We start from the raw sequence: 27,424 nt of genomic DNA, 5'->3' as shown, positions 1-27,424 counted from the left end.
AGAAACAGCTTCCTTGGGTTTCGCCGCCGCTGGTTATCATCGGTTAAGAATGAATGTTTCCATGATCTACCACTAGCTCATGATTTGGAGTAGATTGCCTATCCTTCAGAATCTGAAGAATTCTTTCTCTCCTCTGGTCCCGAATTTCTTTTCGTTGAAGAATTGCTTGTACTCGGTATTATTGTCCGCCTAAGCCCAGGAGGTTTCGTGGATTGTTGTGTCTGTTTACTGTGTATCTCAAGAGCTTTACGAGACATGATTTGACACGACAGATTGTGAACCCAGATTCCTAACGTCATTCCTACACCTCTGAATCTTTACCCCCTTCCCTTTGCTCGCCATGAGCTCGAAACCTAGACAGGCTCCCACAAGTTGGGATGCATACGAGCGTGGTCGTGCGTCGTCCTTCGGTTCCCTCGAGTCTGTGCCCGAAGACGAGCAGCAGAACAATCTCTCCTCGTCTACCCCAGCAGCACACCGTTTCCCATCGGAGAGCCAAGAGCATGGAGGATTGCGACGCAGATCATCGTTTGGCAAGAGAATTGACCAGTTCATGCAGATGGGTGGTCCCAATAGTATCGACAATTTTGCAAAGTCGTTCCAAAGAGCTGCAGGGTTTCGTGAGATCACACCGGTGCGGAGGAACTCGATCAGCTTCTCGGAAGCCGATCAAGAGGCAGCTCCAGGTGCTCCTGAACAGAGTACGGCGGCGACCAATAGGTCACTTCTGAGACAGCAGCTGCAAGAATATGATTTTGGTGCCGAAAACGAATCAGCCCTACAGGATGAACGGACGCCAGGCCATCAAGAGCCGACAGAAGAGTCTGCTCTCTTGCCTACTGAAAGCAGGCAAACCCTCAAATCCACGACAGGCTCTCTCGTCCCGGGCTCATTACTGCCGAATGAGCTGGGCACAAGCTATGGAAGTATCTCTTCCAAGTTGACAGCTACTGCTCGGCAACGAGCGACCATCCTTATAATGGAGCAGGAAGAAGCCAGCAGGAGAGCACTGCAGGAGCCAGAAGCATTGAAGGAAGAACCTCAACGACATATTGAACGGGAAGTCCTTCCCGATGGTGAAGTCATGGAGCGAATAGTCGGCGAGTCAACCGTTCCTATGACCGTCTTCAACTCCACGAATGTGTTGATTGGAGTTGGCATCCTGGCCCTGCCACTGGGTATCAGATACTCCGGATGGGTGATCGGTCTCTCCTTCTTGACTCTTGCTGCCATCGGCACCTCATACACCGCTAGATTGTTGGCAAAGTGCTTGGATTCAAACACGGGCTCAACCACGTACGGAGACATCGCTTACTTGGCGTTTGATACTTGGGGCAGACACTTTGTTGAGGCCTTGTTCATCTTGGAGCTGACGGCTGCAAATGTCGCCCTGATTATTCTGTTTGCGGACAGTATGAACTCTCTGATCCCTACTGTCTCCGTGATCGAGTGGAAGGTCATTATTGCTGTTGCTCTCATACCGTTGAATTTTGTTCCTTTCAGAACCCTGAGTGTCACCAGTGTCATTGGCATCTTCTGCTGTCTCGGCATCATCATTATTGTCTTTGCAGATGGCCTCATCAAGCCCAATGCCCCTGGTTCTTTGAGGGACGTGGCTCAAACCTGGGCGTTCCCCGAAGACTGGAGGACTGTTCCGCTCAGCCTGGGTCTGTTCATGGCACCGTGGGGTGGTCATAGCGTCTTCCCGGCCATATACAAGGACATGCGACATCCACATAAATACGGACGAGCTTTGAAGTATACCTACTTCTTCACCTACGGTCTTGACCTGTCTATGGCTGTGCTGGGATATCTCATGTTCGGCGACAAGGTACGCGATGAAGTGACCTCTAACATCCTCCGTTCGACCGCCTACCCTCACGCCCTATCCGTCATCATCGTCATTCTTATCGCCATCATTCCTATCACCAAGATTCCACTTTCGAACCGGCCCGTGATGGATACGCTTAACAAAAAGTTCTACATCGACCTCCGCCAGATGGATCCCAAGGCACGCGCATACAGTGAGCGGTCGCTGAAACATCGCGCCGCGCGAGGCCTCATTGGTATATTGGCCAACATCATCCAACTTGGCATTGCCATTGGTTTTCCCGATTTTGACAGCATCATGGCTCTTATGGGGTCGGCTTTGTGTTTTACCATCTGCATCATCCTGCCCGTCAGCTTTTATCTGGTCATTTTCAGCTCCGAGGGCAAGGAGATTGGATTGGCCGAGAAGATCCTCGACTGGATCTTGTTGGTGGTTTGTATCACCCTAGCGGTGTTGGGGACTGTATTTGCTATTTTGCCCAAGCACAAGATTGGGGCTTCGGTTTGACGATCTGCAACCAGTAAAGACAGAGATACTTTTTGAGGATATGGATGTTGGGAGAGGAAATTTTCGACAGACAGCCTTGTAAGATTTCCATGCCCTGGGAGGGATTGTCGTCTTGCCAGATAATTGATAATAATACACTTGTATATAAAGACAGGAGCATGTCATCCGCTGCCAGAACCCCGTTGCCCAAAAAAAGGGTGTTGACAAACGTGCAGGAACCTTTCGTACCAGTCCATACATTCTCCTTGATAAGGGGCTGAGATGCCTCTATTTCTCTTTTTGTTTTCCTGAAGTCAAATACTGGCCCGGCCGAAATGGAAAACCAACCGATCCCCCACGCTTTCCACTCCGATGCCTTTCTCTCCTCATTTTGACTTCGACTTTCCCCCGGAGACGGCGAAGCCGCTGGGGTTCTGGCTCAAGAACTCGAGCTCCTCGGGCGTGCTTTCCCTTCCCAGCGCGGCGTTCCGACTGGGGAACCTGCCGAAGCGCAAAATGACGTCGCGGTGCGCCTTTGCGAAGTTGCACGAGCTCTGCACGAACTTGTTGGCTTCCTCGACCGCCACGGCCGCGCGGGGCGAGGTGGCCGGGAAGGACCCCGCGAGGCAGCGCGTGGAGAGGTTGTCCAATAGCGAAATCCCCGCGACCTGGTGGGCGAGGCTCTCGGCGTGCATCAGCGGCATGTAGAAAAACATGGCCATGAGCGGCGTCAGATCTGGCGAATGGTCGAATTCCCTGGCGACCGACACCACGGCGAGGTCCAGGGCCTTTGCGTCCGACGAAAATGACAGGCTCGAACCGCGGTAGATGTTACGCGGGAACTGGTCGAGGAGGACGATCAGGGCGAGGGAGCCCAGCGGGGTCGAGCGCCACGAGTCGAGCGAGTCATTGCGCGCCTGCTCGACCAGCGACGAGAACTGCGTTCGGATCTCCGAGTCGACGAGCTCCGCGTCCGGAGGCATGAACCACTTCTCGGTCGGATTGCTGTCGGGCGACGAGGGCGGCGGGAACCAGTAGTCGAGCACGCGGGCGATTTCGCCTTGGTGTTCCGTGGATATTGCCGGCATGGTCTGGACGGCAGAGGTGGCGTTGGTGGAATAGAACCAGGGCGCGACGAACCCCTGGAACGCGGATTGAAGCTGGAGGACCTTTGTCGGACAAGAGGAACGAGGCAGGCGACGGTTTAGCACATGTAGACGTCTCCGTGAAACAGCAACCGGGCGAAAAGACGAGTTTCGTGGGGCATGTAGATGTGGACGTAGAGACAGAGGAGAAGCTGGGAGACGGCGTACCGTTGCAAAGGCCTGATCGAGGGCGGCCTTCATTTGATTGATGGTAGTTGATCAAATCGACGTTTTCAAGTTTATTCAGAGTCTCAATCGCTCGGTTCAGATAGGGGTTATAAGCACTCGCGAAGCTTGGGTCTAGAGTAAGAACTTGTTTTGCTTGGGTGAAGTCGAATGCACCTCGTAAACAAAGACACCGAGACAACATGTCCGAATCTGTCTCGAACGTCATCAGGCTGGCATACCACGACAAGGCTGACCAATCAAGTGTGGTATTTACTTTCACGTGTTTCAAAGGATAGCCCACGTGATATGCAAGGCTGTCGTGCAACAACCTTCGGATCATCAGTGAAAGGAGGCTTTGATGTGGTCCAGATAGTATTGATGAAGGTGTCAATGGCTATATGGCACTTGGAAAGTGGAGTGTAGGCCGGCGTCGTAACGGACAAGGTGCACTGTTCCTCCCACGGCGACACCATAATGGTTCGTATCTATGTGCTTTCTAGAAATGTATGCAATCTGCGGTAGCGACTGTGAACACATCAACAAGCTGTGACTTCCAGAAATGCAAAAGTGAACACAGACAGTAACCAAGACCCCATGCTCCATGCTCCATGCTAACAATGTAGAGCTCTCCAAAACTGTTATCTTGTAACAAAGCGAGGCTGTACATCTTTACCAGGTACCCGGGTCCATGTAGGACCCACACCTTTTTTGCATTCACAAGTTAACATCGTGAAGCCAGACCTGTTGCTCGACTCGGTGGGAGAACCGACTGGCAGCAAGGATCTCGACCATCTGTTGCTCACTGACAAGCAGCTCCTGCTTAGGGATGAACCATCGCAAACCCTCGCTACAAGGTGGGGTGGTTAGGCTGCCCTTGTAGGTCCAAAACTCCTCGACACCTCCGACCTCATCGATAGCGAGACGCATATTGACGGGCAAGCCTTCGAGTTGCGCTGTGTCGTTGAAATGGATCATTGGGCCCAGCTGCTTGATGAATGCAGATTCCGTGTGACCCACTCCCACCCGAATGCCAACGACGGCGGCTTCGTGGTCGTCCTCGGTGACATGAACGAGATGAATCTCTGCGCGGCTTCGCTTGCCGCCAATGAGGTGCTCCGATGGGGCGTGAATGTGCCATCCAATCATGAACACTTCTTGATCATCAAACTTCAAGCTGGGGAGGCCGGTGACCTCTTCCTCTGGATGATGAGGTGTCCAGGCCGGTGCGAACTCCCAGTTGAAGAAGTTACCCGGGATAGCGGTGTTGGTGTACCCCTCAAAGTTGGGTTTGTGAAATTGGGATAGTTCCGTTAGGGCAATGTTGATAGGCGATTGATGAGTACCAGACTGACACAGAGCGTATTCTGCAGGAAAAGTCAGCAAGGCTGGCAGCTAGAGGGGCAAGGTGAGTATTACCAGGTTTGATGGTCGCCCAGTCTGCAGACAGAGCATAGTTCCAGTCTTTCGGTTCCCTGCCCGTGTCGACTCGGACTTGTCTTCGGCCGAGATGAGGATGGGATTGGTAATTTTCATGCTTCGGACAGCTCCAGGCTGTTGTGATGAAAGTGCAAAGGAAGAGAAGGGAAGACGTGGAAGACAACGACAACATGCTGAAATAAACCAGTGAGATGGAACGACCGCTATTGCAAAAACTAACAGGTATAGAAAAAAAAATATAAGATAGCTGTGATCGCACTGACAAAGGAAAGACGATATGGGTATGCCGGAGTGTGAAGGTCTGATGAGTCTCTTGATGTGGGGAAATGGCTTCTCTTTTATGTGACCATTGAGGCCAGCGATAATGGGGACACGGATGCGAGAAGTCCGTCTTTTCGCAGCCTACCAAGTACTCCCTAAAGGCACACGGAGACGCCAAGTGATCGCTTGTTCCAGCAGCGTAATGCGTCGTCCCTGCTGAAACGCCTGCAGAGATACTGACTTCGACGTCGCGCTTCGAGAATACGAGTATGTAACCATTTTCGTGAAAGGCTGACAATAAGGGCGGCTCAGCCGTTGAGGGCGGGCAAGGCGCGCTGCACTGCATATTGCCCAAGCCCTATATGAAGTCTTGGGACCAAAGTCAACGGTGACCGAGGCTTCCGCAAAGAAAGCGCCCCTATTGATGAGGTAAGGACAAGAATGGCGGTGCATGACAAGCACGGTAAGCCATAACAAAGATTGTGAAAAGCATCCAACGGCGACCTCGGCGCCAAGCTATATCAGACAGCCAAGTCGACCCGGAACGCTGCGCTGGGCCCAAGGAAGTAAAGCGCCGCTCGTCCACATAATCTCGTTGCCACTCGTCGTAGTTCAGGGGCCTAACGCGTGGCTGTCGGCCATAGATGGATGGTCCGTAGTCGACGCAAACAGGACAACCAAGACTCTCCAAGAAATGACCAAGTGGTGAATGCTAAATTGAGCTCGGACCTTGTAAGAGAAGCTGAAGGGTCCAGACACTCGTATATGGCGCTCCCTGTTGCCCAGCCTTCCTCTCCGACCGAGTTGAGCCCACATCTGACAAAAGATGAGGCATCCCCGAAGCAGGAGGTGCTGGGCGGGTAACCTCACCGATTTCTGCGCAGGATTCATCCTCAGTCATTCCTGTCATGGAATTCCGGTCGGTTCAAGCGTCATAGGCAGGAGTGCACCAACGGATTGGCAAAAGACGTTTTGAGCAAACGGCGGCTTTCCGGGCCCCGAGTAATCGTCCTCGTAGATTGCCAGTTTTCCATTTTCGAAGACACTCATGTCGATCGCTCGATAATAATCCTACTATTAGGATGACTACTCGTAGAGATACGCGGTAAGAGCGCGAACTAGTCGGAGGCGATGCCTGTTCTGTATAACTAGCGACAATGGCAACGGGACCATATCCATATGAGTAGGTTGGGGCGTGCCATGATGGGGTATCTCCATTGTACCCCATAGGATGCCTTTGGTCGGGTTCCGTAGGCCGAACATACGAGTATATTATTATCTCAGATATTCACTGCTTGTGTCTATCCTCCTCTTTTGTTCACGATAGAGCTTCCTGCGCTTCAGTTCAAAGGCCCGAAAGCCGGCGACATGTAAGGGAAAGCACTGCGTTTCTCACCATGTACCATGTACTCGGAGGCATAGTGGGTGCTCATCGAGCTGTTTTCCGATCCGTAGGTGCGTTGAAGAACTTCAAGCTGTACAACGTCGTAATTCTGAGCAAGATCCAAAATCGGTAGACCTGCGGGATGGATGGTGTAGCGTTGGAAGCAGAAACCGAAGATAATTAGACGCCGCCTAGGGAAACTCTGCCGAGACAAGGCGCAAGGCTTCGGCCTCGTCCCTCATTCATCCTGACTTTAATGCTAGCATGTAACAATCCTCGGCCATATCTAGGGTGAGATATATACAAGTTGCAGCATTTTGCTCACTGGGACTGGAAGTGTATCTTCAAAATAGCGGGCTCTGCCTGAGATGTCTGAAGAGGTATTTGCAAGACCGGCTTCCTCGGACCGAGCTCCCTTCGCAATTCGCAATCATTGCTCAATTAGTCAACGTAGCGTTACAAGTCAGTCCTGTAACATTCTTCGCGTTGACACAGGTCGTGTTGGCATTCGCTTTGGTGACTGCATCGGTCAGGTGGACATCCTTAAAGTCGATGTTTGAACATGGCGCCGCTGCTGAACAGTTCAATGCGATTCCAACCTTACTGCTAACGGTTCCCGAGACATCAGAGAACAACAGGTTCTCAAATTCAAGAGTACTGGTGTCGCAGTAATGAGCCTGGTCGGGCACCTTGAAGTAGCATTTGTTGATGAAGACAGCCTGGCTAGTGTTGTGAGTTGTCAGTCCTGTAAACGTCACATTGGAAACTTTCCCCGTGCCGCCACCACCGCCTTGTGGAGGTTGTCCCTCTTCTTTGCCGACCCAAGACTTGAAGTAGGCCCCGCCGGCTACTGCAGCCCCCCCGGTGCGTGGTTTGATATCTTGTGAGACTGAGATATTGGTGGCCGTCACATTGAAAATGAAGTCTGGCGAGTCAACGTATTGCCCGATTGAGCCGAAAGCAATGCCGCCACCAACGCAGGTCATATTTCTGATCACCATATTGGTCGTGTTTCCTTTCGGGGCCAGACAATCATCTCCCCCATGGAATTGCCAATCTCTTACCAGAAGGTGGTCAACTCGTAATGAATCGAGGCCATCAATGTTCGTTTCGTAGTTGGAAGAATTGCCGTAGGGATCTGTATTGGTACCATTGATATACACCTTGCTGATCTCAACGTTGTAGGAGTCTTGGATCCAAAAACTCCAGAACATCGGCTGGCGTATGGCAAAGTTGGTCACAATCACATTGGAGGAATTGAAAATCGAAATCACAATTGGGCGGCCAAACTGGTTGCTGTGCCCGGCGGCGTGGGTCATCCATGCCTGTCCATTGCCATTGACACCGCCCTGCATCCACCCTCCCCCATCGATTTCAAAGTTGTTGCCTTCAACAATCCACCCCGTAGACTGATTCTGAAACTCAACACGGAAGGAGTTGTCAATCCAGTAAGTCAAGTCTGGAGTGAAAGAGAGAGTCCCAAAAATTTCCAAGCGGGAATTCTGGAGCTTCATGTACATCCGCTTTGAAATCGTGTAGACGTATGGAGCCGGAAGTGTAATGGTCCCATTGATACCGCATTTTTGGACAGCCGCAAGAATCTGAGACGAATCGTCTTGACCCCAGCCCAAAGGTGTCACGATGCATTTGAGTTCGCTCGGAGACGGTGAGCGTGGGAAAACCGCCTGGGCGGGAGCCTGTCCGAGGTATGGATAGGAAGCATTCTTGTGGTAGGGAAGCGTTGTTTGAGGCGAAGATACGGAAGTGGTAGCCGCTTGAGGGAAGTAAACGGTTGAGGAACCGTCAGCAAAGGCAAACGACACGTATCCAAGAGAGCACAGGAGAGTAAATGCCTGTGAGAACATGACGTTTAGAGATCACAACTTATCCCCAGGCAATTCTAACCAGCCTGTTTCTTACACGTTCCTGGGTTGTTGTAGTCTACCTGAGTGTGAGCGAGCACCAGTCGCGCTATATATGTTCCCATTTTTTCATGCAGGTTCAAGAACACATGTTGGAGGACGAGGTTGCACTTGGAGGTTGCTGGATACATTATCAAAGCAAATGGTCCGACCCTGGGTGCTCAGACGAATCAAGGAGGGACTGACAACCCACGTGGCTTCTCGTAGCAATGGTAGATCTTTGAATGTAGGATGATGTACCGGGGAGAAGTAGGAGTTAAAGACGTCGGCTGACTGCATCCTTGCCGTGTCTGAGGACAGTGAGCTCCTGGTACCTACTTGTATGCGAACAAGCATTAGAAGCTTTTCGCGAGCACAAAAGGGGAATCGAGGTCGTGAAGATGATGGAGTCGGCAGAGGACGATGTTGAATAAGGCGGCATGATATACTTTATGTGTGAGCAGGGCGGGCACGGGCGGGTCAGAGCTTCTACTCGGTACAACCTCGGGCGCTATACACAACACGACAAAGCGGCATCAATCTCAGCCCAAATTCAGCACCTGCTTGGCGGTCTCCGAAACCGCTTGGTCTGTGAGTCCTCCACCTCCTGCGCTGACCCAAAATTTTTGATACAGAGCTTGTCCCTCTGTATTGTTGTGACTCATCCTTCGAAGTGATACAATATGTTCAAGTCTCACTGACCTTGATGAAGTAGTACTTACTTATCTGCCGCATACGCCCTTCTTCTGCCGCCATCATGGCAGGCCGGCGCAACCTCCTATCTCTTGCATGCAGGGCTACGAAACCCTCTCAACGAGCGCAAACCGGGACCTCTTTCCTTGAATCTGTTCTCCCTGCTTCGAGACGAGCCAAAAGCACGAATTCAACCTCAGCTCTAGCGTATAAGGCTCTCCACAGAAGGTCACCCCTTCCATTGCCGGTGTCAGACACTTCTCCCCAATATGGCGCCGCCGCAGCTGTGTCCTCCATCCTCTACGAAACCCCGGTCGCATCTCAAGCGCCGCCCAAGAAACACATCCTGAACTGCCTCGTTCAGAACGAGCCCGGTGTCTTGTCCCGCGTCTCCGGCATCTTAGCGGCCAGAGGATTCAACATTGACTCTCTGGTTGTGTGCAACACCGAGGTAGAGGACCTGAGTCGGATGACCATCGTGTTGCAAGGACAAGACGGTGTTGTCGAACAAGCTCGCAGGCAGCTAGAGGATTTGGTACCTGTGTGGGCTGTGCTGGACTATACATCTGCCGCCCTGGTGCAGCGCGAGTTACTGCTGGCTAAAATCTCTATTCTGGGCCCCGAGGTGTACGAAGAACTGATGGAGCACCATCGCGAGATGACCAGCCCCGATTCCGACCAAGGCCCAGTGGATGTGGAAAACGCCGAGGAGAACGCAGACAAGAGGTTGCAGGAGTTGGAATCAAATAAGCCTGAAGAGCCATCTTTGGTGCAACGAGCGAAAGAGATGCTCGGTCAAGGCGCTAGCTACCATCCCAGCCGTCTTGCTGCCAGTCAAGCTTTGCGACACAAGCATGAACATCTCGAAGCCATCACCCATTTGACTCACCAATTTGGTGGGAAGGTCCTGGATATTAGCACCAACAATTGCATTGTGGAAATGTCAGTGTCTGCCGTTGATTTATTTAGTGTTTCAAAGCGCTAACGTGAGAGAACAGCTCTGCAAAACCCAGCCGAATCGACTCCTTCATGAAGCTGGTCTCCCCTTTCGGTATCCTCGAGTCAACTCGAACGGGGTTGATGGCCTTGCCTCGATCACCTCTTTATGACCCCAATGAGGAGCACACGCGGGAGGCTGATGATGTGGTTGATGCTAGCACTCTCCCTCCCGGTTAGTTATCTACATATGTTACCATCATGTTGGAATAGCGTCAGGCGCCCCTTGACATGAGGATGCTTTCTTGATTTTGGAGTAGGTAGGCTATTCTTGATCACATACTGTGGATCGTGTGAGTTCAAGCATTTTGAGGGACTGATGTTGTGGTAAGGTGGATGGCGGCGGTGATACCATTGTGAAATGGTGTTTTTGAGGCATGCGATATTAGTCTCCAAAGCTGAACTTGTTGGTCTTGAATAATGTAAAATCCATTACCGTATGCCGGGTACATACCCTCATATTCAGATGAAGTATATACCCAATGGTGATGCCGGCAGGCGCAGTCTGGACCTTCAGCCTCGTCTTCGTCGTCTTTCTTATTCCCCTGACGATGAATGACCAAAATTTCATTGCTGTGACTGCAATCACCCGCGGCGAGACACTGGTCATTGGATGGTAGCGAGGTTGCCGCCAGTGTTGTTTCTCGCAAGGGTTGTTGATGCTGGCCTGCACCTGGAGGGCATGATGATGCACTGGGAACCTGGAGTTCTCTATTCATATTCAGATATCCTGCAGGTTGAGTTGGGAGGTATTCGCTGGCACACTGGCTCGAGTCAGAAGAAACGCATAGAAGCTGCATCGTTGTCTTCGGTGGAGTAAATGACTAACGTCACCGCAACCTGCATGACCATCGTCACCACTTACTATCACAGTAAATACAACGCTGGTTCTTGCAGCCTCGATGCAGTCTTAGAATTTATTTTGATTCCTTGATTCCTCTCATGAGTCCCAGTGGACCAAGTATGGCGTCCTATTTGGCAGATCTACCCTCGCCGGGCGACTTCTTTCCTCCAACACCGCAAGCAGCCAAGTTGTCCCTCGATGTCTTCAGACTATACATCCCCGTAAGTGTACTACGCTCGCTTTCATTGTTCGTATTTGGCGACAATTGCAGAAGTCTGGACCAAAAAAAAAAAGGGAAACGGGAGTCTCTTGCTGACGGGAGCTCACGCTTCTACATAGGTTTCCCTCGCGCTATGGACACCCTTAAAAAAGCTACAGGCGATGGGCAAGACCTCCTCCAACTCTCACCTGAGTCTTCCTGGTTGCTATGCCTGGGCGGTTGCGGAACTGGTTGGGCCGATCAATCTGCTCTACATTCTCTACAGTCTGCCAGATCGAGTCCGGCCCCGGCCACAAACTGGGACGAGCTTCCTAGGCACAGGGTTGCCTGCCCAGAACGAGATATTGGCGTGCTTGTATCTCCTTCACTACGTTAACCGCGCCCTTGTCAGCCCGCTCTACCTGAACCCGAGCATGTCGCCCATCCATCCATTTGTTACGGCATTTATGGGTATCTTTCAGTTTACGAACTCGACAAACATTGGGTGCTGGCTTGTGTACTCGACACTGACTGCCAATACGGAGAGTCGCGCCGTCGTCTCTTTCAGTTCGGCTCTCGGGATCCTGTTCTTTCTGTTGGGATTAGCTGGCAATATCTGGGCAGAAATGACACTGTATGATCTACGACGTGGAGCTGCTAAGAGGAAAGCCAAGTCAGAGGGCAAAGCGACGGTGAGCTACGACAAGGTCTATGTGATTCCTCCTGCTCAAGGAGCTTTCAAGTATATCTTGCACCCACATTACGTCCTTGAGTGGCTCGAATGGACGGGCTACTGGTTGCTTGGAGGTGTATGGGGATTGGGATGGGGCGGTGAAAGTGCCGCTCTCTGGTTTGTGATCTGTGAGGTTGTGACAATGCTTCCTCGAGCAGTGACTGGCCGACAATGGTATGAAGACAAGTTTGGCAAGCGAGCTGTTGGAGGGCGCGCGGGAGCAATCCCTGGGCCTATCAGGCTGTGACGAAGATAGAGTCTCAATACTTGTACATGAACACGATCAGAACTGTTTGTTCGAGACTGGAGCAGTAAGACGACAGGGTATTTGCTTGGGCGGGCGTTTACGAGAGCCACTCACAGCGCAGGCGTCAAGTCAAGCTCATGTACCTCGTAGTCTGGAGTGTTTGCTCGTAGATGGCGTGATTGATGGGGATGCTCGGGTGCGCTGGAACACTCAGCAGAGGGCAAAGAGGGTCGGGAAAAGTATACTCGGGTCTCACTTGCTGCTCAGTGGCACGCGGTGACTTTTCGTAGGTTATGCAGGGCGAGCGAATCTCGGAGAGCCATTGCGGCGTGGGCGGCCAAACAGACCAACACAAGCATCCGCGCATCCCACCATCAGCCACTAAAAACGGTAGCCGCCTTGTGTCACTGATGGTGGCCCTGGCAGCATTTTGAATTTTTTTCCTCATTAACTCTCCTTCTCGGGCTCAGGTCACTTTCTCACCGCCCTCGTCTCCTCCTCCTCCTCTTCATTTTCTCTTGTCTTGTCAACTGCCTCTCAGCACATCCTGAGGACGTATTGGAGGGTTGCTGTCCGGACTGTTACCTTCAAATCTCGACCCAGTTTCACCCGGGTATCTACAAAGATGGTTCAATCGTAAGTTGAACACACAATGTCGCCCAATAAGTAACCCAGCTGCTGATTGTGTGACAGCTCCATTCTCGGTTTCCCTCGCATGGGAGTCAACCGTGACCTCAAGAAAGCCACCGAAGCATACTGGGGCGGCAAGATCTCGCAGGATGAGCTCCTTGCCGAGGGAAAGAGATTGAGACTGGCACACTGGAAGATTCAGAAAGATGCTGGCATTGACATCATCCCAAGCAATGACTTTGCCTTCTACGACCAGGTCCTCGACCACATCGAGCTCTTTGGGGTGGTTCCAGAGCGGTACACAAAGTACAACTTGGCTCCCCTCGACGAGTACTTTGCCATGGGTCGAGGTCTCCAGAGGCCTGCCACCGATAGCTCCCCAGCTGTCGATGTGCCCTCTCTGGTGAGTAAATCTTCATTGAGTATCGTCAGACCTTTATTAATATGTATAACAGGAAATGGTCAAATGGTTTGACTCAAACTACCACTATGTCAAGCCCACTCTCCAAGACAACCAGGTCTTCAAGCTGTCCTCAAAGCCCAAGCCCGTTGTTGAGTTCCTCGAAGCCAAAGAAGCTGGCATCATCACCCGTCCTGTCATCCTCGGTCCCGTTTCTTTCCTATATCTCGGCAAAGCAGACCGTGGTCAAACCATCGAGCCGATCTCCGCGCTCGACAAGCTTCTTCCTCTATACGTGGATCTGCTTAAGCAGTTGAAAGATGCTGGTGCCGAGTCCGTCCAGATTGATGAGCCCGTCCTGGTCTTTGATTTGCCCCCGCACGTCAAGGAAGCCTTCAAGCCGGCGTATGAGAAGCTCGGTGGACTTGGAAGCAGCGCCCCGAAAATCGTGCTTGCAACCTACTTTGGTGACATTGTGCACAACATCGACGTTCTCAGCTACCTAAAGAACCTCTATGCCATTCACATTGATCTCGTACGAAATCCCGAGCAACTCGAAACTGTCACCTCTGCCTTGGGTCCTCAACAGGTTCTGTCGGCTGGTGTTGTTGATGGCCGTAACATCTGGAAAACCAATTTCAAGAAGGCCATTGAGATCGTGGAGACTGCCATTCAGAAACTCGGCAAGGACAGGGTCATCGTTGCAAGCTCTAGCTCTCTCCTGCATACTCCCCACACTCTCTCCAGTGAGAAGACCTTGGACCCTGAGATTGCCGACTGGTTCAGCTTTGCTTGTGAAAAAGCCAAGGAACTCGCTATCATTGCAAAGGCTGTCACGGATGGCCCAGCCTCTGTCAGAGAAGCCCTCGAAGCAAACGCCAAGTCAATGCAAGCTCGTGCTTCTTCAAGCCGAACCAACGACCAGGCAGTCAAGGAGCGACAGAGCAAGGTTACCCCTGAAATGTACAACCGCAGGTCGCCATTCCCTGTTCGAATCAGCCAACAACAAGAACGTCTGCATCTACCGCTGTTCCCCACTACCACCATTGGATCCTTCCCTCAGACCAAGGAAATCCGCATCCAACGCAACAAGTTCACCAAGGGTGAAATCACTGCTGAGGAGTATGAGAAGTTTATCGAGAAAGAGATTCGGGATGTGGTCAAGATCCAGGACGAATTGGACCTCGATGTCTATGTCCACGGCGAGCCCGAGCGTAATGACATGGTCCAATACTTTGGTGAGCGACTGAAGGGGTACGCTTTCACGACCAATGGATGGGTTCAGTCCTACGGCTCCCGGTGTGTCCGACCTCCTATCGTTGTCGGTGACATCTCTCGCCCTGCTCCGATGACAGTTAAGGAGTCCAAATTCGCTGCTTCTATCTCCAGCAAGCCGATGAAGGGTATGCTCACTGGACCTATCACCTGTTTGAGATGGTCGTTCCCTCGTGACGACGTCCACCAATCTGTTCAAGCGGAGCAGCTGGCTCTGTCTCTCCGTGATGAGGTCATTGATCTTGAAAAGGCCGGCGTCTATGTCATTCAGGTTGATGAGCCTGCTCTGCGTGAGGGTCTTCCACTCCGCGCAGGCAAGGAACGAACCGACTATTTGAAGTGGGCAGTGGATTCATTCCGCCTCGCGACCGCGGGTGTTGAGGATGCCACTCAGATTCACAGCCACTTCTGCTATTCTGAGTTCCAGGATTTCTTCTATGCTATTGCAGCCCTGGACGCTGATGTTCTCTCGATTGAGAACAGCAAGTCTGACGCTAAGCTTCTGAAAGTGTTTGTTGATGAGGCTTACCCGCGTCACATCGGACCTGGTGTCTACGACATCCACTCCCCTCGTGTTCCTTCGGAGCAGGAGATCCACGACCGGATTGCTGAGATGTTGCAATACTTGAAGCCGGATCAACTGTGGATTGATCCTGACTGTGGTCTCAAGACCCGACAATGGAAGGAGACCAAGGCTGCCTTGACGAACATGGTCAATGCGGCTAAGAGCTTCCGCGCTCAATATGCCAAAGGCAATTGATGGATTATGTACCGGTCCAAGGGGAACGGTTGAACTTTGAGCTCGATCAATCAACCTGATCTGAGCAGATGGCGTCAAGGGGATTTGATTGAACGAAACGGATGAACGACAAAAGTGCTTTTCAACATGATACCACTGTAGCGATGGGGGCTGGCAAAAGTCCGATCTTAACATCGGCGTTTTTGGCTGGCTCTGAAACCAGACAGAGGAAGGGATCCATTATGGTGATGGGATAGCCATGGTACACTGGTAGAGAAGAATGTCAGCTTTCAACAGAATAAGTCGATAGGATAGGCTTCTGTATGAACTTTAGCAGAAGAGACAATGCTATCAAATAAGTCTTCTGCCTCTTACCCAGCATACAGAAAATGCTCATAGAAAAGGCACGTGAGTGCGTGTCGTCGAGGCGCGTTTTGTTACTGGCCCGCGATGTGGTTCCGGGTCATAGACTCCATCACCCCGCCAACATTTTACAAGATTTCTTTGCCTGCGGATGAAGCTGATCAGACAGCTGCGCCAGATGGAGTTGGCACGAGCGACATCCTTCCACCGTCTACAAGTCCACCATGCCGGGTCAACATCCCAAGCAGCCGCCGGCGCCTCAACCGACACGCGCGTTCTTTGACCCGTTCAATTCATCTTCGACGGGCCACCAACGGGCAGAAAATCGGCTCTCCGGATCCACATCCTGGCGTGAGTCTCGAACGTACAAGCTCTCCCACCAGTTCAAGGACGCGAGCGGCCGCGGCGGGGACCGACACTTGGCTGATCTGGTCGGCGCGGGGAGCGAGAATTTTGGCCAGGACGGGCGCAAGGCTAACGGCGACTGGGAAGACGGGTCGCAGCAGGGATTGAGGCGGAAGGGATGGCAGGATGTCCGAGATTTGATGGGTGGCTGTAAAAAGCGCCCGAGCGAACGAGGAGGGCAAGACGGGGAACCTGGCAACAAGCGCCTCAGGGCCGGCCAGGGTCAAAGCCACGATGGCCCCCAACACCAACACCGCCACAAGGACGAGACAGGGGAGTCTTGTCGCTTGTCAATCGGACGACAGCAAGACAAGGCAACATTATTGCCCGACAACAGAAATAACCACAACGCCCATCACACTACGACGACTGGTACTGCTGGTGCTGGTGCTGGTGCTGGTGCTGGTGCTGGATCTTCTTCGTCTTCTTCTTTGTCGTCCCAACCGCCCCAAATCTTCCGCAACCTGACCATCTACCTCAACGGGAGCTCCTTCCCCGTCGTCTCGGACCACAAACTCAAACACCTCGTCGCCCAACACGGCGGCAACACGTCCATCTCCCTCGGACGCCGCACCGTCACGCACGTGGTCCTGGGCACCAGCGCCGCGGGCGGGGGAGGCCTGGCGGGCGGCAAGATCCAGAAGGAGGTGCGCCTCGTGCACGGCAAGGGCATCAAGTACGTCACGGCCCAGTGGGTGGTGGACAGCGTCGCCAGGGGCGTCAGGCAGCCCGAGAGCAGATACGTGCCCGACGGCGTTGGGGGGAGGATCGGAGGCAGTGGACAGGTCAGTGTGAGGCAGATGTTTCAGCTGAGTGGATGAGCTGCTATTACGGAGTAGACCACAGGGTAAGGAGGTTTTTTGTTTGGTATTGTATAGCATCGCATTGCATGGTGGGTGGGTGGTCATCATATGCATCGATTACGACTTGTTTCTTAGGCGTTCGAAGCGACGGCTGGTGACGGGATAGAGGGGAGGTTGGGTGTTTCTCTCCCTTTTTGCGTGGCTGGTCGGGGCATATACACTTGTATGAGTACAAGGCAACGGATTGGAAACGTGGGGCAATACAGAACCCTTATGGTCCTTTCCATAGATAAGACAGTCCTCAGGAGGTATGAATCAAGAGGTTATCACGACAGGTCGCGCACCGGGTAACAGACAGGGGAGGAGAAGTATCTTTTGTTATGTGATGTGATCTCCAAGAGAGTTTACATAGATGCCACAACCCTACGTATATGAAGACACATACATGCACGCATACACATAACGTAGATTGGCCTCAGGAATGCTGACCTTCACAACCCCCAATCGGATTCTTGAAACTCGCAAACAACAGAAAACGCCAAACGGGGAGAATAAAACAATAAGTCACCCACCCCTTGACAACTGTGCAGAAAGAGATATCGTCATAAGAGCTCAATTGGTGCTCAGGTTCGGCCACTCTGTATTTCCAGACGATAATTCATCATTGGTCAGCATAGTATTTCAGGCTTCCTTCCTCTTACACGACAAGGCTTTCTCGTAAAAGGGTAGAGAGATAGGGGTAGAGAGGGATAGGGAAGAGAGAAACTCACCAAATCTTGTCCTCTCGCTGTTCCGCCGCACAACCCTCACCTCGTCGCCGACTTTGATCTCGGCGGCGGACTTGCCCTCGGGGACCCTGGCGAGGAATCCATACCGCCCAAAGACCGGGCTCCATTTGGCGCCGGGGTCCACGCGCCGGTCGCTCTGTAGCTTCTTGAGGATCTTGCCCGACTCGCCCTCGCCGACCTTGCCGGTCGAATAGTCGACGTTGAGCGAGTTGCAGCGAGCGCAGTTCTGGGTCAGGACGATTCTGGCGCCGTCGTCGCCGCCAATCAGGAGCTCGGCCCAGAAGTCCTCCTCAAACTCCTCCTCGGCGCCCTCGACGATGATGTTCGGGCGGAACTTGGAGATGTCCATCACTTCGTTGTCTGGGAGGCGGCGCTGCGCATTTTCCCACGACTTTGTGGATATCACGAGGTATGGCGCTACATCGGCAAAGGAGATACCCTGATCTACTCCCTCAGGGTATTTCTCTCGGTCCTCGGCTGTTTCCCCCACGCCAGTGACGGCGCGAGCGAGAGAGGTTGCTGTGGACGTGATGCTGCCCAACCACGAAGCTGCACTCGAAGTTCCCTTCAATTCCCCTGCAGAGCGATTTCGCTGCTGTGCTGCGGCGGCGCTCGGAGGCATGTTACCCAGCACTTTCCTACTGTTGGCGCCGATATAAAACAGCTTGACTTGATAGCCGAAACGCTCACTGAACCAGCGGTTGTACTCCTCGCCCATGTCATAGCCAACGCAGGGGGAGTAGTGCATGGTGACCTCGACTTCTTCAAGACCCGCCGTGTCCGGATCAAGGGGCACCTGGAGCGGTTCCGGGCTGACGTTCTGGTCAGGATGATCGAACACGTGGTCCTTGGTATAGGTGACGGTGACCCTGTCGTTGGGTCCGCCTTCGCCTTTGGAGGAGGAGAATGCCGTAGTGAACAGACACATCTCAGTGAAATAGGCAATGGCCATGTTCTTCCCCTGCGCGACGTTGAACAGCATGAATCGTCGGTCGTGAGGGAATCCCATGTACGTCGCCGGCATGGCGGGAAGGGAGACGCCGCGGAGGGATTTGATCGGGTAGGTATAGATCTGTCAGTGTCGAGAGAGACGAGAGAAGATTGGTGTCAGTATTTCAGGATTCGAGACAAGTGAGTCGGGTAAGATGGCATCCATTGAGTCGTCGCAATGTGCCTATCCTCTTTCTCTCCCCCACTCTCTCACACACATATGCATGAAGAGGGATAGATGGATGGGACAGTCCATACCTGCTTGACGCGCAGCTTGTGCGGTGCCATTGTAGTCTGTGACTCCTCGGCCGCTATTTCTGCAAGAAACCCTCTCACTCAATGAAATATCTGGTTTTAGGACACAAGTTGCAATCACCAATCTTCGCAAAAAACTACCAAAGTCCAATATGTGATTCGTTCCTCACTCCTCTCTTCTGGCTCTCTCTATCTTTGTGGCCGCTGTTGTTGTCCTCTTCAGCGAACGAGGTCTTTTTCTTTTCTGCCGTGCAGCCTGTGATCAGCCAACGTGAACCCTGACACGTCCACCCTTTATATTGTGCGCTCGCGCGCGCTCTCTCTCTCTCTCTCTCTCTATCGTCGACCTCCTCGTGCGACTCGGTTATCTCACAGCAAGATGCGGAGAAGCGCGATCTCGAAATTTGTAAGAGAGTGGGGAGACCAACTATGGGAAAGAGGCTCAGGCCCAAGCACGGCAATTCTTTCTTGAGAGATACACACAGAGAGGAGAAGAGGAAGACTGACCGTCTAGCTCTCAAGACAGTCAGGCGGAAAAGAGAAGGATGCGGAATGGAGAACGAGAATGAAGAGATAGGGAATCCGAGTTTGTCCTCGCACCCTTTCGTCCTTGAGCCGAGCGACGAACAGTTGATGGCGGAGATGAATCGCCGGCGCCTGAATCACCCCGAACAGCCGCTCTACGTTCTTGTACATACAAACCCCGCAATCCAGCCTCACGACGGGCCGAGAACATGACCGTATCAGTATACCAAATGAGGACACAGACTAGCAGCCATGGCGTATTCATGACCGAAAATGGATGCTTCGAGGATTGAGTTGAAGCGTACATGAGAGAGAAAGAGAGCGAGTATACCAGCGACGATGATAAATACTAACCTGGCACTTCTCTTCGCCCGATATCATTTGTACAAAGCTGCTCATTTCAGCAAGTATACTAGGTATATAGATTTCTGCCCAGTTACAGCTGATCGAGGGACATCTCATCCTCAAGCCACTTCATGTTGCCTCTTTGTCCCCCTCCTCTATCCGCGCCCCTAGCAAAGTGAGAGGCCGCATAGCCCACGACACGACTGACCCCTTTCATCTGCCTGTCCAGCCACCCTCCCTAAGACTCCTGGATCTTGCGGAATATGGGATTCCGCGCCGTAAAGCTCCGACATCGCTTGCCAAAAATCCACATGGGGATGGTGAGCAGGCAGATGAAGATGTGGAGGCCACCGATGATCGAGAAGACTTCGAGGGGTCCTTGCTTCGTGATCCAGTCTATGGATTGTCCCGCGGACAGGTTCTCATGATCAGCTCAGAACAAACGGTCACTGGGGAGAAGAAACACGACACCATCGAACAACTCCTGGGAACTTACCGCTGATGAAATAGTTCATGCCGAAGCTGTAGATGTTGCGCAGGTTCAGCGACGCAAACGCCTCGGGCGCCTTGTTCCGGTGGCACTCAGTGATGTAGCCGTAGATGCCAATGTTGAGAAACGACATGGAGAAGTAGATGATGCCGTACAACACCACAGGCCCAGCCCAAGGGGCCTCGTTCTCCAGTGTGGCCCCGAATCCGAAGAAGCCGATGACCCCCAGGATCAGGGTGAGCACGTTGAGCGAAAGTCGGAATTCCTGGTCGAGAGAGATCGACATGTCAGCAATAATCTGATCAATCCGAAGGCCGGGCAGCTTCTTACCGGTTCGTAAATGCCTCCATTCCATCGAGCCAGCTTCTTCACCGTCCAGTCATTCAGCGGCCCAGCCACGAACCCCAGCAACGATGCCACCAGCGCCGCGATGCTGATGAGCCCGACGTCCGACACGCTGAAGTTGTAAGGCGGACCCGTAAAGAGCTGCGCAAGCACCGAGATCATCACCACCAACCACGACGTCGACAGCCCGTACGTGATGAAGCCGTAGAGCACCTGCGGGAAGAGGAGCATGCCAAAGGGCCGGAAGACAATGTACAGCAGGTTCTCGTCCGACTCGGCGCCGCGCCACGGCCGCATTTCCTCCCAGAAAGTCCACGGCCGCTCGTCGGCACCCGTGTACAGCACTTCGGTGTGGACCTTGCTGCCGGATTTGGTGGTCTCGAGGTGTTCCATGTGTTCGCCCTTGACCTCTTGCACGTCCAGTGTCTCGAACGTGTGGTCCGTCGTCCCCAGATCCAGGTTGTACGCGGGATCTCGCTTGTACACCGTCTCGGGCACGAACAGAAGGATCAAGATGATAAACACCCCATACAAGCAGGCACAGATGCCGTACGTCCAATTCCAGCCCAAATCCTGCTCGACATATGAGCTTGAGAACCAATAAAACGTACAGAGGCGAGATGAAGGTACCATACCTGTATAATATATCCCGAAATAACGCTGCCGCCGCCGACTCCGATACTCAAGCATAGACCCCAGAAAGCTAGACGCAGGCCGCGTTCATGCACAAAGTAGATGTCGCCAATGATGGCTGTCGTGAGAACCTCAAAGGGCGACATTCCAACCGCGCCGAAGATTCGACTGGAGGATGTTGTCAGCACCGGTACTGAAAAACACGATGCCCCAAACCACGATCCAAGTCCCCAGAACAATGGTCGACTCACCTTGCAAGCAAGCTGTGATAACTGTGCGCAAAATAGCCCCAAACCGAAGAGATGAACAACAGAAGGTTCCCCAGAATGATGACCGGTCGACGACCGTACTTGACCGAAAGTCCGTTGGTGATGAAGCAAGAGATGCCAATGGCGAAGATGGCCCACCCCAGGCCGCCGTTGAGCGTGTTGTAGGACATGTGCCACTCCTCAGCCATTTCCGCAAATCCAGGAGAGATCATGGGGCCCCATGCGCCAACAACGGCCGTGTCGATGCTGATGATGAGCAAGAGAAGGTCCTTTTTCCACCTGGACCAGTTCAATGGATCTCTGGGTGACTCGCTGGGTTGGGGAACAAGCACAATGTCTGCATTGCGTCCCGTGGCATGTTTCAATCTCGAAGTATCTCGTCCTAAAGAAGTCTCGTTAACCCTTTTTACCGTGCACAGAAGAAGAAGCTAGAAGCACGGCTCCTACCATGAAACTGATGATGTTGCGCATCGACCATGTCTGCGAGCAACGCCGTGCCCGGGACATGGTCCAGATGTCGGTCTTCGAGAACTCCGAGACCCATGTTATCTTGTGCTCAAAGGGGCCAGTCAAGGATCTGAATCAATCTCCTGTGAAGCAACTGATCTCTACAGACAAGGACACGGCCAGATCAGCAGTTTCAGAGGTCTTGGAAGAACAGGGTGTGCCACAGAAGAAAACCATGGCACTAGTTATATGCGAAATACTTGTGCATCTTGCCTTTCTGCGGGGCTGTCGGCAATGGACAGGGCTGTAGATACCGTAGATTAGGTCGGGAACGACCAAATAACCAACAAGCACAGTCTCGCACAGAGGTCATTCTCCCATCTTGCGGTTGTGGTGGAACTAGAGGTTTCCCCAGACCAGACCAGCCTCCCATTCTCCAGGTTGGACTACCCCAAGGTGGATCGGCCTGTGGCGTACAGTACTTGTGCATTTATTTGCTTGACCAAAGATCGGCAGATATGTTGGCACATATTGGCCCGCATTGACAGTCAAGCAGGCCAAAGTGAACACGTTATTGGTAAGGAAAGTCTCCGTTGATGAGAAGTGCGTCGTGGGCCCCTGATATCAATCCACCACAAACGACAGAGGCGGGGAAGAAGGATTGTCCATTGCATGCTAGATCTGAATGGATCGTGTGCTTCGTGATTGGACAAAATTCGCAGGATCATGGCGGTGGTTGACTTAAGGCGTGGAGACAAATCGCTATACCATTTTGAGGAAATGGATTTGGACGTATCATAAGGACATGCTTTCCAGGTCCCTTTGCTTCAATTCTCCACAGCTTCAGTGATGAGCATCAAGGGGCGCATAGCGGCTTCATAAATATAACCGAGTTTTAATGGGTTCATTCCTGGTCTGCTGATCAAAACCTGCCTCGGTTCGACCGAGTTCTCATTCCAATGCAGCCTCGCCACACTGAATGGGTTCCATGGCCACACGTAGGCGTCGGATACTGCCAGATTTGCTGTATAACGGTAAAGATTGTCTCAGAGAAAGCTTCTCCGGAACAGTCATTACTGGTGCGGGAGCAGAGCTATACCGTGGTAGCATAAATGTAACTCAGCTTCTCAGTCGAGGCATCAATTTTATGACGGTCTGATCTCGACAGCTTCAGATCGATGGTGTATGCATCCTAGGTGAGAAAGAGACGGGCTTCTGACTTGCAGGGCCCCCCTTACAGTGCACCTTCTTGCCTCAAAGCTCGAAATATCGGCCGTGTTCCTCAATTGCGACGACCCTTCTCTGGGCTATGTACTGACTGATACGTGTCTCATCATCGAGTTGGTGTGCACTCTCTTTATGGACATCCTGTCTCTGCAGTCGGATTTCCCACGGATCTGACTGCAAGACAATTTTTGGAATAGTGGTTGGTTTTCACAACCAAGAGAAACTCCATCTCGAATTCCATTTCTCGCAAGATGAGGCAGGGAACAGAGGCCGAGAAACGCATATACTATTCGACTCTTGTGCTTCGACTGCCAACAGAGTCTTCTGGAATTGCAATGGTCGAGCTTCTCGGTGAAGAACCTTCACGGCATTCTTCTCGTCGCTGGAGTCTAGCAGGATTCGAAAAAGATCCCGCACACGGCAGGCAGTATAGAATCGCACTCATTTACCCTAGCCATGGTGATCCTACGTCTTCAAAGTCCACAGCATCAAGGAAAACCCTCCTTCGTCATGCCCTCGTTGTAAGATCATATCGACTCGTCCCGTAGACACAGAATTGTGTCTAGGTAGCTCACATGAGGATTGTGAAAACCTTAGTCTGACCTAGTAATAATTAATGTATGGGAACAACTGAGGTTTGACTATAGGCATTGAGAGAGCGGAAACCCAAATAGCATTTTCTTGGCTCGAATAAGATTCCGCCGCGCCGCTTGCCAAGATGGATTCTAACTGTGACTCTATAGGCCAAGACCCAAGGCCATTCTCGCTCAACCTGCCGCGTCGCTCGTCTCCCTCCAACCAAGAATCGCCGCTCGCCCGTTTCCGACGCCAATAATTCGGAGATGTGACAATTTTCAAGGATGAAGCCGTCGAGTGCAGACAATCCAATGTTCCAGCACCAGGCTTGAACCCTCTATCTCGACTCCTGGCGCTCACTGACACTAGTTACGTGCCTCCGCGCGGGCGATGCAGACGGCCGTTGCGCCTTCTCGGAGTCTTCTGCGCTACCTTCGATCTCAATCAAACTCGATCTTCACGAACTCCAGTTACTTCACAACATGTGCTCGAACGCCGTGTCGAGCCCTATCCACCACCTCCAGCCACAAGCGTCTCTCCTCAATTGAGGATATATGGCATCCTGTCCGCGAACCATGCAAAGCTCTTCCTCCCCCAAGAACCTGTCCCCGGAACTTTCCACAGTCTCGTAGTGCCAGCACCGAAAGTCATAAGCAAAGCTTTTGGCGACGATGGCTGCGTCAAAGGGCCGCTGCATCCCGTTCAAAAGTGCCACGAGATTCTTCGACACCATCTTCACCCTACGGGTACGACGAGACTTCGGCGCAACTCTTCAATCTCTCTCGTGCCCTTTCTCGCAACACCAGCGGCGCAGAATTGAAGCTCCGTTGTACCGAGTTTGACGCCAATGGCTCCGTCACAATGGTATCAGGCGAGTTCAAGAAATCGGAACTTATCGCCAAGTATGGACTGCTGCCTCGAGACCTTCGAAAGATCGACTCCTCCGTCCTTCCCCATATCCTCGTCCGTCCTTCGGCCATCCTGATTAATCTCCTCCATCTTCGAGTCCTTATACAGTCTGATAGAGTTCTGGTTTTCGACGCTTTTGGAAGCACTGACTCTTACACTCAGTCGTTGTTCATGTATGATCTGGAAGGGAAACTTCGACAAAAGGCGGACCCTAGAAACGGCTCTTACAACCTGCCATACGAGCTGAGAGCTCTTGAAGCAGTTCTTATTTCTGTCACTTCGGGCCTGGAAGCAGAATTTGCATTGGTTCGCGATCCAGTCACACACATCTTACGAGAACTCGAAGAAGACATTGACAGAGACAAACTACGGCACTTGCTGATACACTCCAAGAAACTCGGAACATTCGAGCAGAAGGCAAGACTGGTTCGAGATGCCATCGACGACCTCCTCGAAGCAGATGATGACCTTTCTGCCATGTATTTGACCGAGCGGAAGGCTACGGGCAAGCCCCGCGCCGAAAACGACCATCAAGAAGTTGAAATGCTCCTCGAGTCTTACCACAAGATCTGTGATGAAATTGTCGAAATATCAGGCAATCTGATCAGCAACATCCGAAACACGGAAGAAGTGGTCCGAGCGATTCTGGATGCCAATCGCAACCAGCTCATGTTGCTCGAGCTCAAGTTTAGCATTGGGACGCTCGGACTTGCTGGCGGGACACTTATTGCCGGCCTTTATGGCATGAACTTGAAGAACTTCATTGAAGAATCAGACTGGGCTTTTGGTGGAGTCAGCGTTGTGTGCTTCGGTCTGTCGTGGTTGATCTGCATTTATGGCATGCGGAAGTTGCACAAAGTGCAGAAAGTGCGTATGTGGGGCGAAGGGCTCGACCACAGCATGGGCTTCCGTGGTGGCAAGATCGGGGGTCGAGGGAATTGGCGTAATGAAGCAGTGGAGAGCCAGGCGCATAAAATTGGTCGGTTGAAAGCAGGAGGAAGTGCTCAGACCGGCCGTGTGCTTTGGCCTGGTATGGACGGGTTGGGAATGCATAAACTCAACAATGCCAACAACGATGACCAGCAGCAGCAGCAGCAGCGGAAGGGAATCTTTGGCAGCAACACAAACGCGAGCGCAGACGCGGATGCTGGGGCGAACGCACCCGGCATGACGATTCACGAAGACGTCGATAACGTCGAGGCCAAGATGAAGGCTGATGCGAGGACGGAGAAAGGTCTGATGACCAAGGAGCAGATGAAGGCACAAAAGAGGAAGTGATGCAAAGTCGCTCTCTACCGTGTCTCTGTAATATATCTGTGAAGTTACGCGATGGGTGTTTTGTCTTTCTCTCCTTTCTTTTTCGGGTATATAGATAGATGGCTGGTCTCATCTCCCTTTTGAGCGTTCAAGCGAGGACTGGAATGGGCGGTTCTTGCATAGATCTATATAACACGGGGTCACTGTGTTTGAGGGGCACACGATAGACAGGTTCCAGGTCTCAGGACTCAAGTGTTGGAAGTAGGGCCCTTGTAATCGAAGACATCTCCGATCTCAACACTCTCGTAAGTTAGTACATATAGTACCGAGTACCGAGTACTGCGTGCAGGCCGTGTGCATTCTGCGTACCAGATGGAGTGTGCCGTAACATAGATATATGTACGTATCTATACGAGCATATATGGAGATGTGATGCTTGTTCCGAAGGTGTGAGTTTCGAGTCTCGAATCTCAATGGAAAGAATATCATGACATCGATTCTTTGTGTTTGATTGCTGATGTCTCAAGTCGAATTGCGTCTCCTTTTGATTTCTCCTATAGAAGCACGCACCGTTCGGGCTTGCTCTTTCTGTTTATTGGACCGCTGTGCTCGTAGCTATGCTCGTTGCATGGACAGACGGCGAAATACTCTTCGAGCGATCGTCTCTTGAATCACCCAAGAGAACCACTTTTGAGCATTCGTCGGAGTCACCATTGATGGCACCCGTACTACCGCACCAGTATCCACCGTTCACACATCACGTCTAGTACCACCATATTCCTCTTGTCCAAGCCTGAACCGTTACAAGGAAGCATTCGGAAAGGCCATAAACGTATCCAAGCTTGTGGAAGGCTGTGTCGGGATCACCAATCGTCATCCTCATCCTTCTCGTCATCTGTTACAGCAAAGTCAGCATCGGTTCACTGATCGAGTGATAAAGGACAACGCATTCCCAAGAATTTTGGGAACCTCGCAACCAGGCAAAAGGGGCGAACTTACCGCTGCCACTAACTTTCTTCTTTCTCTGGCTCAATGCTGCGGCTAATGCTCCAGCCAGACCACCCCCTTGGTCTCCCGCTGGCGTTGAGGGAGATCCTGACGCTCCCGGAGGCGGGGGAGCACTACTTTCTCCTCCTGGTACCATTGCCGCACTACGGTCCCGTTTTTCGCTGTCCTTGACCTTGCGTAGGCCACCCCCAGCTTTGCCGCCTGAACCGCGAATAGCTGCGAGAAGCGAGTCACGGTTATCGCCTCCTGCAGGAGGCAGAGCGGGAGGAGCAGGTCCAGAAGAGCTGGGCATGGGAGGAGGTGGGGGTGGTCCACCAAAGGACGGCATGGGTATGTGGTAGGGGCGGGCCACCAAAGGAAGGCATGGGGGGCGGCGGAGGAGGTCGGCCACCAAAAGAGGGCATAGGGGTGGTGCGGGAG

The 27,424-nt window shown here is 52.4% G+C and overlaps 12 protein-coding genes across 12 annotated transcripts; 6 read left to right on the top strand and 6 right to left on the bottom strand.

Annotated features, from left to right (window-relative positions):
• Positions 1 to 340: 340 nt before the first annotated feature.
• On the top strand, positions 341 to 2,338 carry AYO20_06746 (hypothetical protein; the record flags this gene model as incomplete). The annotated part of the gene is made up of 1 exon (XM_022645034.1): positions 341 to 2,338. The coding sequence occupies one exon, from the start codon at positions 341 to 343 to the stop codon at positions 2,336 to 2,338; it is 1,998 nt and encodes a 665-aa protein (XP_022498923.1).
• Positions 2,339 to 2,703: 365 nt separating this feature from the next.
• On the bottom strand, positions 2,704 to 3,405 carry AYO20_06745 (hypothetical protein; the record flags this gene model as incomplete). The annotated part of the gene is made up of 1 exon (XM_022645033.1): positions 2,704 to 3,405. The coding sequence occupies one exon, from the start codon at positions 3,403 to 3,405 to the stop codon at positions 2,704 to 2,706; it is 702 nt and encodes a 233-aa protein (XP_022498922.1).
• Positions 3,406 to 4,344: 939 nt separating this feature from the next.
• AYO20_06744 (hypothetical protein) lies at positions 4,345 to 5,239 on the bottom strand (the record flags this gene model as incomplete). The annotated part of the gene is made up of 2 exons (XM_022645032.1): positions 4,345 to 4,994; positions 5,047 to 5,239. 2 exons carry the CDS (start codon positions 5,237 to 5,239, stop codon positions 4,345 to 4,347), a joined length of 843 nt encoding a protein of 280 aa, XP_022498921.1.
• Positions 5,240 to 7,149: 1,910 nt separating this feature from the next.
• AYO20_06743 (hypothetical protein) lies at positions 7,150 to 8,577 on the bottom strand (the record flags this gene model as incomplete). The annotated part of the gene is made up of 1 exon (XM_022645031.1): positions 7,150 to 8,577. One exon carries the CDS (start codon positions 8,575 to 8,577, stop codon positions 7,150 to 7,152), a length of 1,428 nt encoding a protein of 475 aa, XP_022498920.1.
• A 793-nt stretch (positions 8,578 to 9,370) lies between these two features.
• Positions 9,371 to 10,291, top strand: AYO20_06742 (acetolactate synthase, small subunit; the record flags this gene model as incomplete). The annotated part of the gene is made up of 1 exon (XM_022645030.1): positions 9,371 to 10,291. The coding sequence occupies one exon, from the start codon at positions 9,371 to 9,373 to the stop codon at positions 10,289 to 10,291; it is 921 nt and encodes a 306-aa protein (XP_022498919.1).
• Positions 10,292 to 11,265: 974 nt separating this feature from the next.
• On the top strand, positions 11,266 to 12,325 carry AYO20_06741 (hypothetical protein; the record flags this gene model as incomplete). The annotated part of the gene is made up of 2 exons (XM_022645029.1): positions 11,266 to 11,367; positions 11,525 to 12,325. 2 exons carry the CDS (start codon positions 11,266 to 11,268, stop codon positions 12,323 to 12,325), a joined length of 903 nt encoding a protein of 300 aa, XP_022498918.1.
• Positions 12,326 to 12,950: 625 nt separating this feature from the next.
• Positions 12,951 to 15,390, top strand: AYO20_06740 (5-methyltetrahydropteroyltriglutamate- homocysteine S-methyltransferase; the record flags this gene model as incomplete). Its single annotated transcript, XM_022645028.1, has 3 exons — positions 12,951 to 12,961; positions 13,019 to 13,358; positions 13,411 to 15,390. 3 exons carry the CDS (start codon positions 12,951 to 12,953, stop codon positions 15,388 to 15,390), a joined length of 2,331 nt encoding a protein of 776 aa, XP_022498917.1.
• Positions 15,391 to 15,956: 566 nt separating this feature from the next.
• Positions 15,957 to 16,958, top strand: AYO20_06739 (hypothetical protein; the record flags this gene model as incomplete). The annotated part of the gene is made up of 1 exon (XM_022645027.1): positions 15,957 to 16,958. One exon carries the CDS (start codon positions 15,957 to 15,959, stop codon positions 16,956 to 16,958), a length of 1,002 nt encoding a protein of 333 aa, XP_022498916.1.
• A 679-nt stretch (positions 16,959 to 17,637) lies between these two features.
• Positions 17,638 to 18,752, bottom strand: AYO20_06738 (hypothetical protein; the record flags this gene model as incomplete). The annotated part of the gene is made up of 2 exons (XM_022645026.1): positions 17,638 to 17,654; positions 17,711 to 18,752. The coding sequence occupies 2 exons, from the start codon at positions 18,750 to 18,752 to the stop codon at positions 17,638 to 17,640; spliced, it is 1,059 nt and encodes a 352-aa protein (XP_022498915.1).
• A 1,329-nt stretch (positions 18,753 to 20,081) lies between these two features.
• AYO20_06737 (hypothetical protein) lies at positions 20,082 to 22,124 on the bottom strand (the record flags this gene model as incomplete). The annotated part of the gene is made up of 6 exons (XM_022645025.1): positions 20,082 to 20,275; positions 20,340 to 20,598; positions 20,664 to 21,251; positions 21,314 to 21,479; positions 21,563 to 21,962; positions 22,028 to 22,124. 6 exons carry the CDS (start codon positions 22,122 to 22,124, stop codon positions 20,082 to 20,084), a joined length of 1,704 nt encoding a protein of 567 aa, XP_022498914.1.
• Positions 22,125 to 24,691: 2,567 nt separating this feature from the next.
• On the top strand, positions 24,692 to 26,017 carry AYO20_06736 (hypothetical protein; the record flags this gene model as incomplete). The annotated part of the gene is made up of 1 exon (XM_022645024.1): positions 24,692 to 26,017. One exon carries the CDS (start codon positions 24,692 to 24,694, stop codon positions 26,015 to 26,017), a length of 1,326 nt encoding a protein of 441 aa, XP_022498913.1.
• An 842-nt stretch (positions 26,018 to 26,859) lies between these two features.
• AYO20_06735 (hypothetical protein) lies at positions 26,860 to 27,332 on the bottom strand (the record flags this gene model as incomplete). Its single annotated transcript, XM_022645023.1, has 2 exons — positions 26,860 to 26,891; positions 26,996 to 27,332. 2 exons carry the CDS (start codon positions 27,330 to 27,332, stop codon positions 26,860 to 26,862), a joined length of 369 nt encoding a protein of 122 aa, XP_022498912.1.
• Positions 27,333 to 27,424: the final 92 nt, after the last annotated feature.

The sequence above is a fragment of the Fonsecaea nubica genome (assembly GCF_001646965.1).
Source record: "Fonsecaea nubica strain CBS 269.64 chromosome Unknown Scaff44, whole genome shotgun sequence".
Taxonomy (NCBI): Eukaryota; Fungi; Ascomycota; class Eurotiomycetes; order Chaetothyriales; family Herpotrichiellaceae; genus Fonsecaea; species Fonsecaea nubica.
This window is presented reverse-complemented; position numbering and strand designations above follow the sequence as displayed.